The sequence below is a fragment of the Archocentrus centrarchus genome, chromosome 21 (genome assembly GCF_007364275.1).
Source record: "Archocentrus centrarchus isolate MPI-CPG fArcCen1 chromosome 21, fArcCen1, whole genome shotgun sequence".
Taxonomy (NCBI): domain Eukaryota; kingdom Metazoa; phylum Chordata; class Actinopteri; order Cichliformes; family Cichlidae; genus Archocentrus; species Archocentrus centrarchus.
Genome location: NC_044366.1, coordinates 1,210,411 through 1,230,062, shown reverse-complemented (window position 1 = coordinate 1,230,062; position 19,652 = coordinate 1,210,411). Strand labels below are relative to the sequence as shown.

General features: G+C 46.1%; 1 protein-coding gene across 2 annotated transcripts in view; it reads left to right on the top strand.

Moving 5' to 3' along the window:
• Positions 1–14,215, top strand: part of LOC115800868 (uncharacterized protein C21orf62 homolog) — a 32,404-nt gene extending 18,189 nt beyond the window's left edge. The window contains exons 1-2 of one of the 2 annotated variants that reach the window (XM_030758458.1): positions 4,853–4,902; positions 8,377–14,215. In XM_030758458.1, the coding sequence (XP_030614318.1) occupies positions 8,438–9,172 (735 nt within the window). In that variant the 5' untranslated portion in view covers positions 4,853–4,902; positions 8,377–8,437 and the 3' untranslated portion in view covers positions 9,173–14,215. Of the gene's footprint in view, positions 1–4,852; positions 4,903–8,376 lie in introns of those variants that run through there. The other variant, XM_030758457.1, reaches the window with a different exon arrangement.
• Positions 14,216–19,652: the final 5,437 nt, after the last annotated feature.

Here is a 19,652-nt window from a genome sequence, read left to right as displayed (position 1 = left end):
CAGGCAGGAACCCCCTGCTGTGAGAGAAGTGACACGGTGGTCTGATCAAACAGAGGCCGCTCTGCAGGGTGCGTTGGATTCAACCGACTGGGACATGTTTCGCAGCAGCGCGGGCGGAGACATCGAGGAGTTTACGGAAACTGTTGTGGGATTTATTGGGAAAGTTGTTAATGACACTTCACTTAGGAGGACCATCAGGACTTTTCCCAACCAGAAGCCGTGGGTGGATAAATCTGTCCGCGACGCCCTGAGGTCCCGCACCGTTGCCTACAACTCCAGCCTCGCCTCTGGGAACATGGAGGACTACAAGGTTGCATCATACAACGTCCGCAGAGCGGTGAAAGAGGCAAAACATCGCTACGGCCGCAGACTGGAACAGCAACTACAACAGTCTGACTCCAGGGGACTGTGGCAGGGACTACGCACCATCACGGACTACAAAGCACCACACACACACCCGGTGAGTGCCGACGCTTCTCTGGCTGATGAACTCAACATCTTCTTTGCGCGCTTTGAGTCGGGAAGCCGACAGCCCGCTGCGCTCCCGGCCGGAGGGGCGGAGACACTCACTGTGACGGAGCGCGACGTGAGGAGGGCGTTTAGACGTGTAAACACCAGGAAAGCGGCTGGACCAGACGGTATTAGTGGACGTGTCCTTAAGGCCTGCGCTGACCAGCTGGCACCTGTGTTTACACTGATATTCAACCTCTCACTGAAACTGTGTGTGATTCCCACCTGCTTTAAAAAGTCCATCATAGTCCCTGTCCCAAAGAAACCACACCCCAGCAGCCCCAATGACTTCAGGCCCATAGCGCTCACCTCTGTGGTGATGAAGTGTTTTGAGAGACTCATCAAGACATTCATCACCTCCTCACTGCCTACCACCCTCGACCCACTACAGTTTGCATACCGGCCAGACAGATCCACAGATGACGCCATATCCTTCCTCCTCCACAAGACCCTTTCACACATAGACACTGGTAAGGGGAACTATGTGAGAGTGCTGTTTGTAGATTACAGCTCAGCATTCAACACCATAGTTCCCTCCAGGCTGGTCTCTAAGCTGCTGGACCTTGGCCTGGGCCCATCCCTGTGCAGGTGGGTTCACAGCTTCCTGACCAGCAGACCACAGGTGGTACGAGTGGGTCACCTCACCTCATCCTCCCTCACCCTCAACACTGGATATCCCCAAGGCTGTGTGCTCAGCCCTCTGCTGTACTCACTGTACACCCATGCCTGCGAGGCCACGTCAGAGTCCAACGTCATCATCAAGTTTGCTGACGACACTGCTGTTGTGGGACTGATCTCCCACAATGAGGAGACAGCCTACAGGAGAGAGGTCTCCCGCCTGGAGAACTGGTGCCGGGAGAACCACCTCCTGCTCAATGTCAGCAAAACGAAGGAACTGATCGTGGACTTCAGCAGGAAGCAGCAGAGGGACTACCATCCACTTGTCATCAGTGGTGCTGAGGTGGAAAGAGTGGACACTTTCAAATACCTGGGAGTGACCATCTCACAGGACCTGTCCTGGACTCATCACATAAACATCACTGTGAAGAAGGCCAGACAGCGTCTCTACCTCCTCAGGCGGCTGAGAGACTTCAAGCTCCCACTCAAGGTGCTCAGGAACTTTTACGCCTGCACCATCGAGAGCATCATGCGTGGGAGCATCACCACCTGGATGGGAAACTGCACCAAGCAGGACTTCATGGCACTAAAAAGGGTGGTTCGTTCAGCTGAACGGACCATCAGAACCACCCTCCCCAACCTGCAGGACATTTACACCAAGCAGTGCAGGCTGAGGGCCATGAAGATCCTAAAACAGCCCAGCCACCCCGGACACTCTCTCTTCTCCCTGCTCCCATCAGGCCGGAGTTACCGCTGCCTGAGGACTAAGACTGAAAGGTTGAAGAAGAGTTTTTACCCACAAGCCATCTGTCTGCTCAACTCTGAGCCCTAACTGGACTATCATTGCACAATGTAAATATTATAATTTATAATCTATAATTCCACGTAAAAGTGTGTATAGTGTATAGTGTGAATTACTTATTTTTATTTTTATTCTTCTTATTTATATGTGTGTGTGTATATATGGTTGCAAGTACAAAATACATTTCACTGTGCATTGTACTGTGTATAACTGTGCATGTGATGAATAAACACTATCTTATCTTATCTTATCTTATTGATTTGAATATTGGAGCCTGGCTCATTGTTTTCAGTGCCTCTGTCTGACAGTAATCTCACTCCGGCGTGGACCAAAGCGATCAGTGTTCCTGTGTTCTCCTGGTTCTCTGCCTGTAAACTCTTTGTTCCTCAGCCTTCCTCTTCCTGCTCTTCCATGAATCCTGACACACATTTAATCATCAGCATAGCTTCTGTGACTCTGAGGTTGAATAAATGTGCTGGGATCATCTAAAGGAAGTTTGCAGCTGCCATGATCTCCTCCGTCGTAGCCTGGTTTTACATGTCAGTGTGTTTCCAGTGGGAACAGATTTTCGGGGTTTTTGGAGCGACGCTCGTTTTTTAGGCACCAAATCATGACTGAGGCCAAATGAGGCTCTCCATCTCTGACCATACCTGTCAAGATTTGTATTTAAAAATAAGGGAAATTTGCCTCTGCCCAAAATAGAAGTTGCTATATGACATCATCACCTAATTTGCATAACTGGTGATTTGCATATAGTTACAATTGAGGCTGTAGGAGAGAGGAAAAACAGCTTTGGAGAGACAAAAAGTGAAGAAAAAACACCCTTAATGTGTTTAGAACTACAAATGAACTTTAGGAAATAACTTAACTTAATGCTTTGCCTAGACCCACATTACATAGATCAATTTTGTCCTGTAGATGTCCTGTAGTATGCTGTGTACCTTACCAGCTACAAATGTATATAATATTTTGATATCTGTATATAGTGTTTTGATGTGTGTATATATGTGTGTATATGTAAATGTGTGTATTGACATTTATATATATTTTATGTATATAGTGCTTATGTATATGTGTATAGTTTTTTTGCTATTTTATTTTATTCTATTCTATTTTAGTTTTAGTTTAGTTATGTGTTCTTACTCATCCTTTTCATTTTTTCTCTGTACTGAGCTGCTGCAATGCACAAATTTCCCCGTCGTGGGATCATTAAAGTTTTATCTTATCTTAAATAGATAGATAGATTCAACTCATTGTCATTGTGCGCCAAGGCACACAATATCTAACATTGTTTAATGTTAGAATATCAAATGTAACTAAAACACTGAGGTGCGACTGCTAGCTACATTCAACCCTCCTTTATCTGGGCCACTGTTGCTAACTTGTGTAAGAAAACCCGCTGTCGGCCATCTCAAAGCTTGATAAAGGCTGAAGCGAGGTCCGGGGATGGAGATGGGTCCCCCTCGCTGTCACAGCAAGGGGCAGCGGGAGCAGGTGGGTGGCCTCAGTGTTTAAGTGAGGCCCGGGAGTTGGCGGGTGGAGTTGAAGCGAGGTCTGGGCAATGTCAAAGCATACGAAGGCTTTATGTAGACAAAACACGGCGACAGTGGAGGATTTCAGGTCTATCTCGTTTATCTCCAAAACTCTCCAAAAGTCACCATCACCGGAAAAAAGTCACTAAATTTGTTGCTAGTCACTTTTTGGAAAAAAGTCTAAAAAGCTGCTAAGTTGGCAACACTGAGCCCAACCGAGGTCCGGTTGTTGTTCTGGGTTTGTTCCGGCTGTCTGCACTAACCTCGTGAGAACTGCCACCCAGGTCACTACAGGTGGCAGTTCTCACGAAGCTAGTGACATAATTCAGTTTGGAGAGGCAGAGGAATGCTTTTTTAAAAATTATTATAATACGGTAAATTTATGGGAAAGGAAGGCGGGACAGAGGGGTAAAATACAGGAGTTTCCTGGCTGAAACAGGAGACTTGACAGGCGTGTCTGGGCTCGTCTTGTTGTGTGCTGAGGAACATGAACTCATAAACTTGTGCCATCTCTTTGGTTAATATCACAGTGTCACATTTTAAGATTTTCTGCAGTTGTAAACAAACAGCTGGAGTCTCGAACCAGAGATCTGCTGAAGTGCCCAAACTGCTCGATGAATGCAAACCGCGGCGAGACCGCTGCTTCCTACAGGGCTCAGCTCCATCAGCATTTATTATCCACATCTGCAAACTCTCCTGTGTTCTGCTGTGAGCTACTCAAGTGTGAAAAGGGAGTTGTTTTTAGAGATGTTACCATGAAGGGACCACAATAAAGTCTGAAGCTGGCAGTCAAAGGAGCACGCGCTGTAGCCCACTGGGTCACGAGAACTCGAAAAAAAACGTTCGGGGATAAATCAATAAATCTTGTTAGATAATCGGTTTGCATTTGGTCTTCGGTGCAGTGAAGCCTGCAGACGCCTGTAGAGCTGCAGCTGCTGAGAGGGAGATGGAGGAAGGGTGGATTAGGGTGGTGTCTGTGGCGGAGCATGATGTCAGAGGAATGTGCTGAGCCTCTCCTGCCGGCCACCTCGCACCAAGGCTTCAACCCCGTTTCGCCATCACTGTTCTGCCTTCAGGTCGGCCTGTGCTGCTCTCTCACAGACTCACACAGAACCAGTGTGTGTTCATCATGTGTGACAAAAGAACTAAACATGACATCAGTTCATATGAGATGAATTAAAGTGTGGTGTCAGTGTGTGGAATGTGTTTTCAGTGGTCGATTTTCAGCTTCGTTCGGCCCTCCCTTCCAGCATCCGGCCCTGCAGCTGCAGCTCGTTGCAGGGATTAAAAGACGGAGATGGAGGAAAGAAAGACAGAGAGAGACAAGAGAAAAGGGAGTGGTAGAGAGAGCAAGGGAACACACCAAGTGACTGATATCATGAGTGGGAGAGCCAGATGCTGGGAACAGCTGGAAAGACGATGACTAATATTAGCAGTGAGGTAAGGAGGTGGAGGATGGAGGGCAGCTGCTACTGTAAACCAGCCGCGCTGAAGTCATGTTTATTTATAGCTGCACAGTCATCACAGCGGAAACGGGACTTTCATGGTAAACACAGTTTAACTGCTTTATGCTGTATGTAAAAGATGGAGGAAGACTCCATGTCCATGTAGACTCCATGTGACCTGCTAATTACAGCTAATTAACATCCAAATCAAATCTTAGGATCATCAGCCATCTGCAGTTCCTCTAATGTCCACCAGAGGCTCCAGCAGTGAGGCCCACAGGTTAAATGTCTTTAACGTCATAGCGTCCAAGAAGGCGGAGCTCCAGCTTTGCTGAGTGAATTCTGGGATTTTATTTGGATGTTACTGATTAGCAGGTATCTGAGTCTGAGCGAGCATCAGCTGATGCACTGCGGCCATGAGCTGTGAGTCTGTCCAGCTTTTATATACACACTCCATGAAAGAGACCCGTAAAAGGCTGGCTTTACTTTACAGCAGACACACATACACACACACACACTGTTTACACTGCACTGAACTCCATAAATGCTGGCAGGTTAACAGTTTGTGTGTTCTGAGAAATAAAGTCTGGGAACGTTTCTATAAACAGCGTCCCATGTGGCTGCTGGAGCGGCTGTGCAGGGATGGGAAGTGTTTCCTGAAACAGTGAGCCGGAGTTTGCCTCGTAAACCTGCTAATTGCTTTAAATCCCGACTGTTCGCAGTGTCACACGAGGCCAAAGGTCCGAATCCCACCCAGCACATAAGCACTAACGACTCACAGCACAGACACTGAAGGACAGTCAACAGGCCGCAAACTGGTTTCAGTGCAGCTTCAGGAAACACTCAAATTAACAGTAATAACTCCATCAATAAAACAGTAATAAACATATTAAAAGCTCTGAGATTCACTCAGTTTAAACTAATTCATTCATCTGTTTTCTCTATTCCAGGATCAGTAAAGTAGTCCTGATGTTATAATCAGTTTGTACATCTATGGGGACACAAACAGTTATTTGTTTATTTATTTATTTATGGATGGATGGATGGATGGATGGAATGTCTTAAAGACATTAAGGCCTGGATGACCTCTAATTTCCTGCTTCTTAATTCAGATCAAACTGAAGTTCTTGTTCTCGGCCCCACAAATCTTAGAAACATGGTGTCTAACCAGATACTTACTCTGGATGGCATTACTTTGGCCTCCAGTAACACTGTGAGAAATCTTGGAGTCATTTTTGACCAGGATATGTCCTTCAATGCACATATTAAACAAATATGTAGGACTGCTTTTTTGCATTTGTGCAATATTTCTAAAATTAGAAACATCCTTTCTCAGAGTGATGCTGAATTCATGCATTTATTACTTCTAGGGTGGACTATTGTAATTCATTATTATCAGGCTGTCCTAAAAGCTCCCTGAAAAGCCTTCAGCTGATCCAAAATGCTGCAGCTAGAGTACTGACAGGGACTAGAAAGAGAGAGCAGATTTCTCCCATATTGGCTTCTCTTCATTGGCTCCCTGTTAAATCTAGAATAGAATTTAAAATTATTCTCCTCACATACAAGGTCTTGAATAATCAGGCCCCATCTTATCGCTACTTCTATGATTAGGCTTAAAACTTAAAACTTTCCTTTATGATCAAGCTTATAGTTAGGGCTGGATCAGGTGACCCTGAACCCTCCCTTAGTGATGCTGCTATAGGCCTAGTCTGCTGGGGGGTTCACATAATGCACTGTTTCTTTTCATTCACCTTATTTACTTTGTTTATACTCCACTCTGCATTTAATCATTAGTTATTATTAATCTCTGTCTCTCCCCCCCTCAGCAGATGACCCCCCCTCCCTGAGCCTGGTTCTGATGGAGGTTTCTTCCTGTTAAAGGGAGTTTTTCCTTCCCACTGTCACCAAGTGCTGCTCATAAGGGGTCGTTTGGACTGTTGGGTTTTCTCTGTATTATTGTAGGGTCTTTACCCACAATACAAAGCGCCTTGAGGCGACTGTTGTGATTTGGAGCTATATAAATGGCATGGGATGGATGTATGTCCCGTTGACCTCTAACAGACCAATCAGCAGGCGTGAGCAGAATGCTGCTGTTGGTAAAATCAGCTTCAGTGAGAGAAAAGGACAGAGGAGTCGTATTTCAGCTCAGACATGTGACCTGTGCTGGATTTGTGGAAACCAAAATAAAATGTTTTTGCATAGAATCAGGTGGGAATATTTATTTTAGCAATTCGGCTGCTTTCACTTCTATTTTCGGTCACTTTCAGAAGAACTGGATTAACAGGAAGTTGAATGTGGCACAGCCAGGTGTGTTGTCACAGTTCTATGTGTTCACCTGTCCACAGGATGATTTTATGATTGGTGAAAAAACCTGAAGGCCGTCAGTCAGTCTGACCAATCAGAGTGCTGATCACACTGTAATGGCCGGCGGTGGCAGAGTGAGGGTGCAGCCTTCAGAATAAAATAAAATCAGATTTGAAGATGTCGCAACCTCCCTGCATGCATCTGGTTCCAACCAAGCTCTCAGTTTCAGCCCGTCTGGCTGTGTGGGAACAATGACTGCAGTGTTTCAGAGCCTCTGCTGCAACTGCACAGAAATGATTCATCTTTACTCGAGTGCTGACAGGAGACGTGAGCACATGATCGTGGTTATCTCTCCTCTCCATGCCCGTGGTTTTGGAAATGTTAAATATGTCTCATTATCATTAAAGGTTTGACAGGAGAGAGTCTAAAGTGACCTCTTCATAGTCGCTGCACGAAGCTGCTGTCAGGTTTGTGGGTCCTTATTTCAGCAGAGGCTTCGCAGGTGGAGCGCTGACGTCTCCACAGCTCCATCAGCCTGGGGAGCAGCAGACTGATGGAAACTCAGTTATAAGAATCATGCACTTAAAGGCTGGCATTGTTGGTGAAGCATAAGAAGCCATTTTAATGCCTAAAATATAAAATTACTAAATGCAGATTATTATTTTTTGTCCAGCATTAACTCTGGAAAATCTCCTTCAGAGAAAAAGAGGAGTGGGGAAAGTTTGACTCTGGAGGTCCAGACTGCTTATTCAGTCCACTTTTCCACGGCTGCTGAACGGAGGAATAAAGAACCCAGTGTTTCATCATTCCTGAGCGTTTAATGCGGCTGGCTGCTGCCTCGCTAACCGCAGCGCAGCGTGGCACAGGAAACCTTCATAAGCAGCCCAACGCCAGCCCGAGGCCTGGAACCAAAACAGCCCATAAAGCTGCAGAGCAAGGAATAAGTGGCTCAATTATGTGTGTGTGTGTGTGTGTGTGTGTGTGTGTGTGTGTGTGTGTGTGTGTGTGTGTGTGTGGCAGAGGGCTTGGATGGAAATAAAGTGCTGGACTCAGTTGGTCTCCACATGTTGTAGAAAAGCAGAGCAGGTTACTGGAGGACACAGAGGGCGAGTTTCTGTGTCCATGCTAACGCTCTTCCTCCTCCTCTTCCTCTGTGTGTTCTCAGGTTCGTCGGCCTCTCCTCTCGTCTCTCTCAAACTGATGAAGATGTAGTCTGTTTGATCTCCATGGAGATGTCTCCAAACTCAGTCTCTGCCCTGTTGCCATGGTCACTGTGCTTGCTGTTCTTTCTGACCGCCGCCCGCCCCCAGACAACAAGCTCCGCCCCCGCAGCTCCTCTGCCAGCCAATACGACGCTGCTGTATGAAAGCGGCGCCGCGACGAGCCACAGCCTGCGGAACTGCAGCTGCTCCGTCCCCATCCGAGACTGTAACGAAGCGCTGGCCAACTCGCTGTGCCGATGCCACAGCGTCCCTCGCTCCGCTCTGCCCCCTGCTGGGCTCCGGGAGCCAGGGCCGCTCACGGTGTGGGTGAAGGAACTCTGGGTCCTGGAGGAGCTGCTGAACAGCAGCACGGTGGGCCACCTGCGGCTGTCCTTCTGTGGATCAAATCCTGTGGACAGCCGGTACCTGGCTCTGCGGGGTCTGCGGACTCTCGGGATCCACAGCGCAGTGCCCCAAGCTCCTTACCCCGACCAGGAAATGACCATCTCCCCTCCAGCAGGGGTCACAGCAGAGCTGGACGCCCTCGCCTTTGACTCCTCCTTCCTACACATGACCTTTCTGGATGTCGCCGTGCTGAACGGGCTCTCCACCCTGAAGGCGTACAGTGTGGCGGGACCACCTGCCCCCGCCCTTTCCCAGCACTTCCCCCTCCTACCCTTTACTCCACCCACCTCTGATGACCCCAGTGAGACGGGTGCAGACCCCCTGCAGGACCTGCTCATTACCTTCGTGTACTGAAGGTGCGACATTTGGGAGTTTACGGTGCACTGCCGCGTCGGTGGGATGTGTTTCATTTCTTCTGCTGTCTTTAAACGTTGTCTCAGACGAGGTGGACGTCTTTCTCTCCCTGACGAAACTGTTGACTAACATTGTACAGGTGTTCTACCTACCTGCTGCTGGCTTTCTGTCCTGGAGAGGAACTGCCTCTAATTTTCTGCATTCATGAGATTTGGGAATGTTTACAGCGGTCATATTATTTTAGCTATCACTCCAAAACTTGTAATTTTGATGAGCTAACAGGAACGCAGTATGAAGCTGATCTGAGTTCGACACCACGGCCTCAAAGGAGGAGCATCTTTACATGCATGTACATATTCTGACTGTCATTTTTGAACCATGTAACACGCCCATAATGAATGTACCAGTTAAAGTAGAAACTGATAGCTTTATAATGGTCAACCAGTTACATAATAATCCTTCACCGGTGAAGAAGAACCCATTCAGAGGTTCTGGGTTTCATGAAGCGTGGGACTTCAGGTTTATGGGAATCTACAGGCAACACTAAGACCTGCCGGGAACTGCTGGGAGTTTTATGAGGCCAAATATCTGCAGAATAATATACAGTTTGTTTTTACCTCTGACTGTTAACCATATCCATCAGGACACTGGAGACTCATCCTGATAATATGCCTCTTTAGCATGTGACTAAAACGAAAAGTAACCCATAACCCGACCCGGTCACATGCACCGTGCACTTGGTGGCTCACTCATTGGTGTTAGGAGTTCATAAAGCTTTATTTACACCGTTAATAAACGATGCTGTAACCACAGCCAGAAGAATTTTTACAGCCTGGCACCCCAAAGGTTTGGCTTGTTATTGACTTGTAAGTGATCTGTAAAGCATTAGTAAATGATCCAAATTCAGCCCCTTTAAAGGTGCCCCATTAGGTATGAGTGACTCAATGGAAACTCGTCCAGCTCGCAGTAAGAAACAGCTGAAATGGGATGAGGTGTTAACATGACTCAGTGCTGCAGAGCTTTTACACGGTGCAGCCCTCACAGAGGTGTCTGCTCTTTGTCTCACTGAGGTTTCTCCTCCAGCGTTTACATTTCATCTAGAAGATCACGACTCCAAAATACAGCAGATCATAGTTTCCTGAACCTTTCCAGTGAAGGTTCGTGTTCCCAGCTATCAGCTGCAGGTTGTTTAGGCTCCATCACAGATTTCTAGATCTTTATGAGACTTTCAGGAGTGCTGTGTACCTGTTACTGAAAGCTGTGGTGGACTTAGGTGCCATACGGTGATTAAACAACTGTAACTATAAAGTCATTACTGTGCAGACAGCCTGCAGGCTTCCTGCATGTCTGAGAGACAAACAACAGGATTGTTCCCAGAGACAGAAGAGATGTTCCAGAGTCTGCTTCAGCTGCCAAGTGGGTGTTAGCTCTCCGTCCAATCCAGGTGTTAGAGCAGAACAGCAGTAACGCTTTGGGCCCTGCGGTCTGTCGGATCGTAGATGGTTCTGAGCTCTTAAATTTAAATGGGCGACAACTTAAAGCAAAAACACAAATCAGAGAACCCGAGCACTCACTGCTCGGTTTGATTATCCTAAATCTGATGAACACCTCTCCATCATCACAGCCTCATCTGCAGGGATATCCTTTATAAAAATGGGTTTCCTAGACTTGAAGACCCTACATTAATGAGCTCAGGGTGGGTGAGGGGAATCCTCCTCAGGACGCTACCCACCAAGGACGAACACAAGGATCCCTGTTTGACTCTGAGTCGAGACCTTTAGAACTGTGGAGGGAAAAGCGAATGGGAATCAAGATTGGAGAACCATCACAGAGGACCTCCACATCCAAAGGTCCTTCTTCACAAGAGACAAGGACAGCAGTGAGCCCCATATAAGAGCTCTTTGGGTGGGTCAGGGGCATTCAGCACAACACGTGGCTCCATTTACTGATGAAGACCATATTATGAGACATTTGAAGAGATAATATGATTATGACAGAGAGTGAAGCACTGAAGCTGCTTTGGCGATTCATGGTTTCTGTTTTTTACTTTCAGTTTTCGCCCATCTTTAAAATCAGGAGCTCGTGACTCACTTGGAGAGCTGCTCACAGATAATAAAAAGTAGAGATGTGCTCATCTCCTGTGGACCACAGCTCAGTCTTTGTAGAGTCTGTGTTACATAATGATTGTGCAGGAGCTTTTCTGTGTCTGATCTTCCACCTGCCACATGTTGAAATACTGTCGGTACAGAGCACGATGAAAACAAGACGTACTGCGGCAGCTGGCTGCAGTGAATGCTGGCTGGATCGCTTCCAGAGAGGGGTCAGTGTCTGAGCCCGAGCTGGATGATTGTGTCTGAGAGAAAGCTTTGTCTGCCGCTTTGTCTTTGAAAGCATGAATTATGACAAACGGCTGTGTAGATTTAAGGACGACGCCTTTGGCAAACAGAATGTAAAGAGAATGTGTAGAAAGCAGAGAGACGAGGACAGAGCGGCTCTGCAGGCTCTGTGTTATGAAGCTGCTGCGTTTTTCCAGCTGCTCTCATTGCGTGCAGATGGCCTAATAAAACAAGCTGTTTGGAAACAGGTTAAAATGGACGCCCGATGAACAGAGTCCCGGGGTTAGGATCTCCTGTCAGCAGCCAACAGGTCTCACTCGGCTCGGACGGAGACCGTGACTCCGGCTCTGCCGAACCGCGCCGCCGTTAACCAGCGGGGCTCCGTGAGGGCGGAGCGGGCGGCTCTTTGCAGCTGTTTGTCAGGACTCTGTGTTTTTGTTTCAGGGAGATTTTCTCACTCGCTCTAAGGCTGAAGCTCCGGCTCTCTGGCTCATGTCCTGTGAGAGCCTCTGTGAAAGCTGCTCTCACAAACACGAACTGGGGCCAACACTTGTGCTGTGCAGATCATTCAGAGGCCTCTGGCTTTCTCTGCGTGCACACAAACATGTGGGTGTGTCTGTGTGTGTGCGTGCACAGCATCGCTGTGAACGTGTCAGCGTGTAATCACAGTTCAGAGTAAACGGTGGGAGCAACAAAAGCCTCATTAAAACTGTGCGACGAGGGAATCGTATCATCCGGATCAAACATCCGCTCAAACTGGATCAAAGCTGGGAGTTAGAAACGTGGAAACCAGGAGAGCAGACGCTCCACACCCACACTGCTTTCTCTTCCTTAATTAGTTTGCACCCTGCTCGGTGCCTCTGTGCAAATGTTCATGCAAACAGAAACTTCAGAGCCATGCTTGTGCGCAGTGCATTGTGGGTCTGAGAGGTTTACTGGAGTGCAGAATGAGCCTCCAGCTGTTAAATGACTTTTTCTCTGATTCCCGTTTGGTCAGAAAATGCTTTGATTTGCTTTCCAGATTCAAATTTTCCTTCACAGCAGGAAGTCCAGTCCAGGCTAGCATGATCAAAGCCAGGAGAGGGCCTTCTCCCTTTTCTTAAACTGGATTTGATTATGCACAAAAATCTGGTGTGAACACGTTCAGAGAGGGTTCACTTTCCTGCAGTTTCACTTCTCTGTCCAGGAAACAAAGGAGCAGCAAAGCCCTCTGAGACCTTTGCACTTCAGACGGACCTGTGCAGGCGTCTCTGTGCTGCATCACACAGCGGGGGGGTATCAGCCGCTGCCGGTGCAAATCTGTGCATAAAGATGTGCAGATCACTTTTCGTCTTTGTTTCCTGGTAGTTTGTCTCAATCTAGTGGCTGTATATGGAACTGATTTAAGCCATAAGCTTAAAATGATTTCATTTCCTGTGCAAATGTAAACACAGAGGTCTGTTGTTGTGGAGCAGAGCCTAAATTACTGACAGGAACCCTCTGAAACCTCCTCTGTAAAACCAGAAATGTTCCCTTTTCAGGAAAATGAACATGCAGACAAACACGGGCGATATTCAGGTTTCTCCTGTGGTGTCATGCACACGTTGCTCGAGGATGACGGTATCAAAATATTATGTTAACAACCTTCACAGTGACCGTGGAACAGTGTCCTGACACCAAACTCTGCTAAGCACCCAAAGTTTTGTAGGCCCAGTCCCACCTAAGCAGTTGATAACATGAAAGATCATGTGTGAGTTGCTGTGCGGTTGCTGGATGGTTGCTGGATGGTTGCTGGGTGAATTTGGTCACAAAGAGCGTGCTGCACCATTTCATGCAAACTACAGTGACCGAAGCAATCACAGTGAGGGCTATGGTGAGGAACACTTCTTTTTCCCACCTGGAGGTTTCCTGATGGTCACTGGGTCTCTAGGCCTGTCCAAAATGTCACATGGTTAGCAATCAGAGCCTGAATAAAAACTGCTTTTGGGAAAAGCTAAAATTTAAGGTCTACTTTATTTGGACTGGGCGGGGTTTATAACCTTTACTGCAACCGGCCACCAGAGGGAGAAGGTGATTCTTTTGGAGAGCTGCTGTGTGTCCATCTTTATATACAGTCCGTGCTCCCGATCAGTAACCCGACTGTGGGCACTTCTCCCTGCTCTGTGACTGTCAGGCTCCATCCTGCACTGTGGAATCAGAGCCTGCGGGAACGCGTCCTCCTTCCTGAGCAGAAACACATGTCATTATGCAACAGGCTGCAGCTCAGCTGGTCTGATAAACACAAACAGCGCGCGCTCACATTCACAGCCAGTGCTCGGCGCTCTGACTGGGATTTTTCCACAGCTTTTCCTGATGTCCCGTCTGCTAAACTGGGCGATTCCACACCACCATAATGGTTTTCAGCCAGTTCATGGAGGCCAGGCAGGGAAGCTGTGTGCTCAAAGCCTCTGGAACTTTCCACCACAAAATGGGTGAAAATGAGCTCAGCGGGTTTTTTGGGTTTGACGTCACTCCCTCCACTTCTCCTCTCCTCCCTCCTGTCCTCTCTCCTTTCCTTTCCTCCCTTCATCTTCACTGCAGCACCTTAACCCTGTGTGTGGCTCAGAGGCAGATGTGTTGCGCTTTGCCATGTTTGGTGACTTTGGTTGTGTATTTGATTTGTATATAATTTGGAGCAAACATCATAAACAGGTCATCAAGCTGAGAGTAATAAAGTTTGATAAAGCGCTGCGGTGGTTGTTTTATTCTGCAGTTTGTAACACTCGTTCTGTACTTCAGACACAGATTAAGTTATTTCAAGTCTTTTATTCCAGTAAATAAATCCTTTGATGATGATGATGATGATGAACTCATCTTAATTTAGAGCATTTGTCAGTTTGACCAGTACAGCCTCAGACTGACACAGCGTATTATCACTGAGTATTATCATGGCCATGAATCCCTTCATTTCATTCTTCTACAAAAAAGGAACCAAAGAGGAAAAACGTGCAAAAGAAATTAATAAATGTTTAAAAAAAAAAAAAAAAAATTATAAATGAGCAAAATACAAAGAAAGAAAAGATTTTTTTAAGAAGACAGAAACCACAGTAAAGGGACAAAACTGACACAAAGCCTGCTGAACAACCACAAAGTCTGATTACTTCATTTAACGGGACTCTGGGGGAGACGGCCCTCCTCAAGACCAAAGTTTCTGAACTTAAACGCCAATGAAGCTCAGCGCGTCTCTGAGCCCCCCCGGACAGGAGCCTCCAGCGTCCCCTGAAGCTCCCTGGGCTCCGGCTCCAGCGGGAGGCGGCAGGTGACCTCAGAGCTTTGAGGCTTCGTCTCAGCTCCAGCATGTGAGGAGGAGCACGCAGGTACATCACCGGGATCTGCACCGGCGGGCGGGCCGCGGGTCCCGCAGTGGCTGCTGACGGTGGGCCGATATCAGGGACCTGAGAGCCGGACAGACCCGGGCTGCTCCCACAGCGCCCCCTACTGCCGCCCCCATCAAAGAGCATTCGGAAACCACCGAGTGACGTTCGGCAAGTGCTCTCTGTCCACCAATAGGAAGTGACTGGGCTTCAAATTAAGAGCTCAGGAGGACAGCTGGGACACATGCAGCTGTTCCCGAGGTTCCTCCCGGCTTCTCTCCATAGATTTAAAAAAAAAAATTTCTATTTAATCAGGATTTTCTGGTTGTTTTTATACATTTACTGCAAAGCCAAAGTCATTTGGTGTAAAGGTTTAAACACGCAGATTTCAGGTACATCTTTAAAGAAGTGCAGAAAATACTCTGTTTTTTGGTGCTAAAACTTCATAAATAAACAGTTTATGCTGAGATTCACTCAGAGGCCCAAACTTTCTCACACTTCCTGTTTCTGCTGCTTTAAGGACAGTTTCACAGGAAAATTCATTCTGAATGACAGCTGGTACTTTTGACTCTTTAAAACATTAACATCTGCAATAAAGCAGAAAACAGAGCGCTCCTCTCATCCATATAACCCTAAGACTAAAACACACGCTCACATTAATGCTTTAAAGACTGCACTGAGCCGGTTCTTTGTGGGCTCAGGAAAGATCTTTGTACATGTGCAGATCAGGAAACTGATGAGGGCACAGCTGGCACCAGAATCAGCCCAGAGACAGACCCGCTCAGTCAGTCTGCTGCCGAAGAGCTTCAGGTGAGTTTGGAGCTGCACCGTAAGTGGATCAATGCTGCATCTCCTGATCAGACTCAGACTCAGCTTTATTGTCATTCAGACTGTTCAGTGTGAATGAAATGTAGTTCTCAGGTCTGGCTGTAGGTCAGACATAGGATTAGCAGTAATATACTATAGTAATCAAACAACAACATTTAAATAAGTACAGAAAATAAATAATAGATAGCTACTCCACTCAACTTTATTCATAAAGCACTTTAAAATCAAATGCAGTTGGCCAAAGTGCTGTACACAGCTAAGAGCAAACACAGACATAAGACAAGGAAACAAAGAAAACCAACATCTCAAACTGAGTTAAAAGCCAAAAAGAAGAAATGTGTTTTAAGAGAGGATTTAAAAGCAGAGAGAGAGTCAGCCTGCCTCATGTGCAAGGGAAGATCGTTTTTGGGCAGCAACTGAAAAAGCGCGGTCACCTCTGGACTTCCTCTTTGTCTTTGGGACAGCCAGCAGTGCTAGATCAGCTGACCTGAGTGTACGTGGAAGAACGTACAGGTGGAGCAGATCAGACAGATATGACGGGGCGAGGCCACGAAAACATTTAAAAACAAAAAGGATTTTAAAAAAATCAATCCTAAAATGAGCTGGGAGCCAATGAAGTGAAGCTAAGATCGGAGAAATATGGACATTTTTTGACCCCAACTAAAAGTCGTGCAGCAGTATTTTGTACCATCTGGAGCCGGGCAAGCAGTGTCTGGCTGAGCCCAACATAAAGTGCATTGCAGTAGACTAAGCAAGTCACGATAAAAGCATGGATTAAAATCTCAAAATGATGCCATGAAAGAAATGGCTTCACTTTGGCCCGCTGTCTTAGCTGATAAAAGCTGGACTTGACTACTGACTTAATTTGCACATCAAGTTTAAGTTCTTTGTCCAGCTTTACAGCTAAGTTTGTCACCATCTTAGTCACATGTTGAGTTAAGGGACCCAGGTCTGTAGTCATTTTAGAAGTATCGCTGGGCCCCAAGCAGCAACACCTGTGTTTTTATGATTTAGGTGCAAAAAGTTCGTGGACAGCCATGCCTTGAGCTCTCCAATGCACCTGAGGAGATGGTTAGCAGAATATGCATTTTGCTGCTTTAGAAGAACATAAATTTGACAGTCATCGGCATAAAGGTAGAATGTGATGTCATGTTTTCTGAGAATTGATCCCATAGGAAGTAGGTAAAGAGAAGAGGAGAGGACCGAGAATAGAGCACCCCACATGTGAGGGGTGCTGTACAAGATTCAGCAGCCCCAATACGAACACAAGAACTCCTCTCTGACAAACAGGATCGAAACCAATCTAAAACCACACCCTTAATGCCCACCCCACTTTTCCAGTCGAGACAGGAGGATCTCGTGGTCCACAGCATCGAAGGCCGCTGTTAGGTCCAACAGGACCAAAGCAACACAGTGACCAGCATCTGTGGCTAAGAGAATGTCATTAAGAATCCACAAAAGTGCTGACTTGGTACTGTGGCGAGACCTAAAACCAGACTGGAAGTCCTCCAGTGTGTCATGCTTATCTAAAAATGAACTGAGCTGGCAGTGAACAATCTTCTCTAGAATTTTGGAAATAAAAGGGAGTTTAGAAATCGCCCTGAAATTGGAGAGTTTAGAGGAGCCTAGGCCAGGTTTTTTAATGGGGTTATTTTTAGTGGGGTTACCACTTAAAGACAGGTAGGGAATATACCCTTTGCTAAGCTCCCATTGATAACACTAAGCACGTAAGGTGCCAAGGTGGGAAAAACCTCCTTGAAAAGGTGATGTGGAATGGGGTAATTTGGTGACCCAGCAGGCTTCATATGACCAATGATTTCCCTCAGAGACGACAGAGTGACAGGCTCGAACTGGTCAAAAACAGGCATAGAGGTCATAGGAGGAAGAGCTAATGAGGGCCCTAATGCTAGTGACCTTATTGATGAACAACTTCATGAAGTTCTCACACAGTTTGAAGGAGTTCTCCAGGTAATCAGACTGAGGTGCACTCAGAGCAGAATGTACAACTTTAAAAAGAAGACAAGGATTGTGACAGTTTGAGGTGATGATATCAGAAAAATACTTCGATTTAACAGCCTTCACAGTTTTCTGATAAAACTGCCAACTATCCCGCAATTACTGGAAGGACACCTGTAACTTGCTAGCTAAAATAGGATAAATAAAGATAGAATAAGTATAAACTAAATTTAATAAACTAAACTAACCGGCATGCCACCCACATGTCGGTTAGTATGCAGGTGGCTCAGCTGAAGCTCAGTCCTGTTTTAAAGTTTTGAATGGCACTGCACCAACTGTTTTGGCTGATGGCTTTAATTTTATTAATGAGCTTCATTCTATAAATACAAGATCTAGTGCATCATCCTTGGACATAACCAGGGTTGAGTCTTTTGGAAAATTAATTAATTTTTTTTTAATATACACCGCCATTCTGGGATGGAATAATCTTCCTTCAGAGCTGCATTTTATAAGAGATCTAACTCAAGAGTGAGATATTTATTTTTAGTTTTTATAACATGTATGTTTTAGGGGTGTTGTTGGTTGCTGTCTGGGACCACAATGGAAATAAGTGTTTATGCTTTATTGTGCAATCCTGGTTCCTTATGCCAAGCTTTGTTTTTGTTTATGATTGTGTGTTCTGGTGTGACAGTGTGGTAAATTGCTGCAACAACGCCACCGGAGGGAATTTCACCCTCTGGAAAGTCTTACTTTTAAATGTAGAAAATAAAAAATAAATAAATAAATAAATAAAACACCTTAATAATTGCACAGGTTCTAAATTATACACTGGGACAGAGATATGGTTCTAGATTAACACAGTTTCTTTATTTGGCGAAATGGGTATAAAACCATAAGACCAGAAATAAAAGTACAATAGTAAGGGCTCACGCAACCTCAAAACAAACAAAAATAAACGAACCAAAAAGATAAAAGCCAAGCTAGACTTACCAGTAACAGGGGACCTTCAACACAAATAATCACAGCGATACACACACGCAACGATCTCACCCCAAGTGCAGCACAGCAACCGTGACCACAAACTGGACAAAACCCCACCAGCAAGAAGGGCCCACACTGCTACTGGCTCATCGCTGTCCAGTCACACCTAAAACCAAAGACAAGGAGAAACAAACAAAAGCAAATAGAAACACTCACAATGAGGTGCGATAATCACACAAATGAGCACCTTATAACAACTTGGACAAAGGATAAAAATAAATTAAAAAAACAATTCTAAAATGCCCAGTAGGTATGACACACACACACACACACACACACACACACACACACACACACACACACACACACACACACACACACACACACACACAGCAGTTTAAAGCAGCGCCTACCTGTCGTATTCACACGAGGAATTAACACCATTCGACCAGCTGCTCTGTTACTTCCACACTTTAGACAGGGGAATAATCCAACTTGCAAGCCGCATGCCTTTGGGACGCTGGCTTTGCAATCAACCACAGGTGTGGTATGACGTCACGTAGAGAGCAAGCGAGAAGAGAGGGAAAAGGGGAGCGATCACTCACCGTAACCCAGGTCGGACACGCTGGCATGACGAATCCGAATAAACTACACTAAAAACAGGTATATCAGTATTCTGCTATAACAGAAACAACTTGAGATGGTTTGAGGTGCACTGATGAATAACAAATAGCAGCATAGGATTATTTATACTGCTGTCCCCGCGGAGGGTGTTCATATTAAACATGTTTCCTATAATGATAATTTGATAAAATAATGTGAAAACACATGAACCTAATAATTTATGTGTGCGTATTATATTAAAGGGAATGATTGTGAATGTATGTGTTTAAAATGTTCCACAACCTGTCGGGCTGATAAATACGGATTTTTCTGAACTGTGAATCATGAGAGCGCAGAACCAACGCTGCTCCGAGAGCGGAAAACAGAAGCAGCAGGCGAGGCTTTTACTTTGAAGGGCGGCGCAGGAAGCGGCGGTGCGTTTGA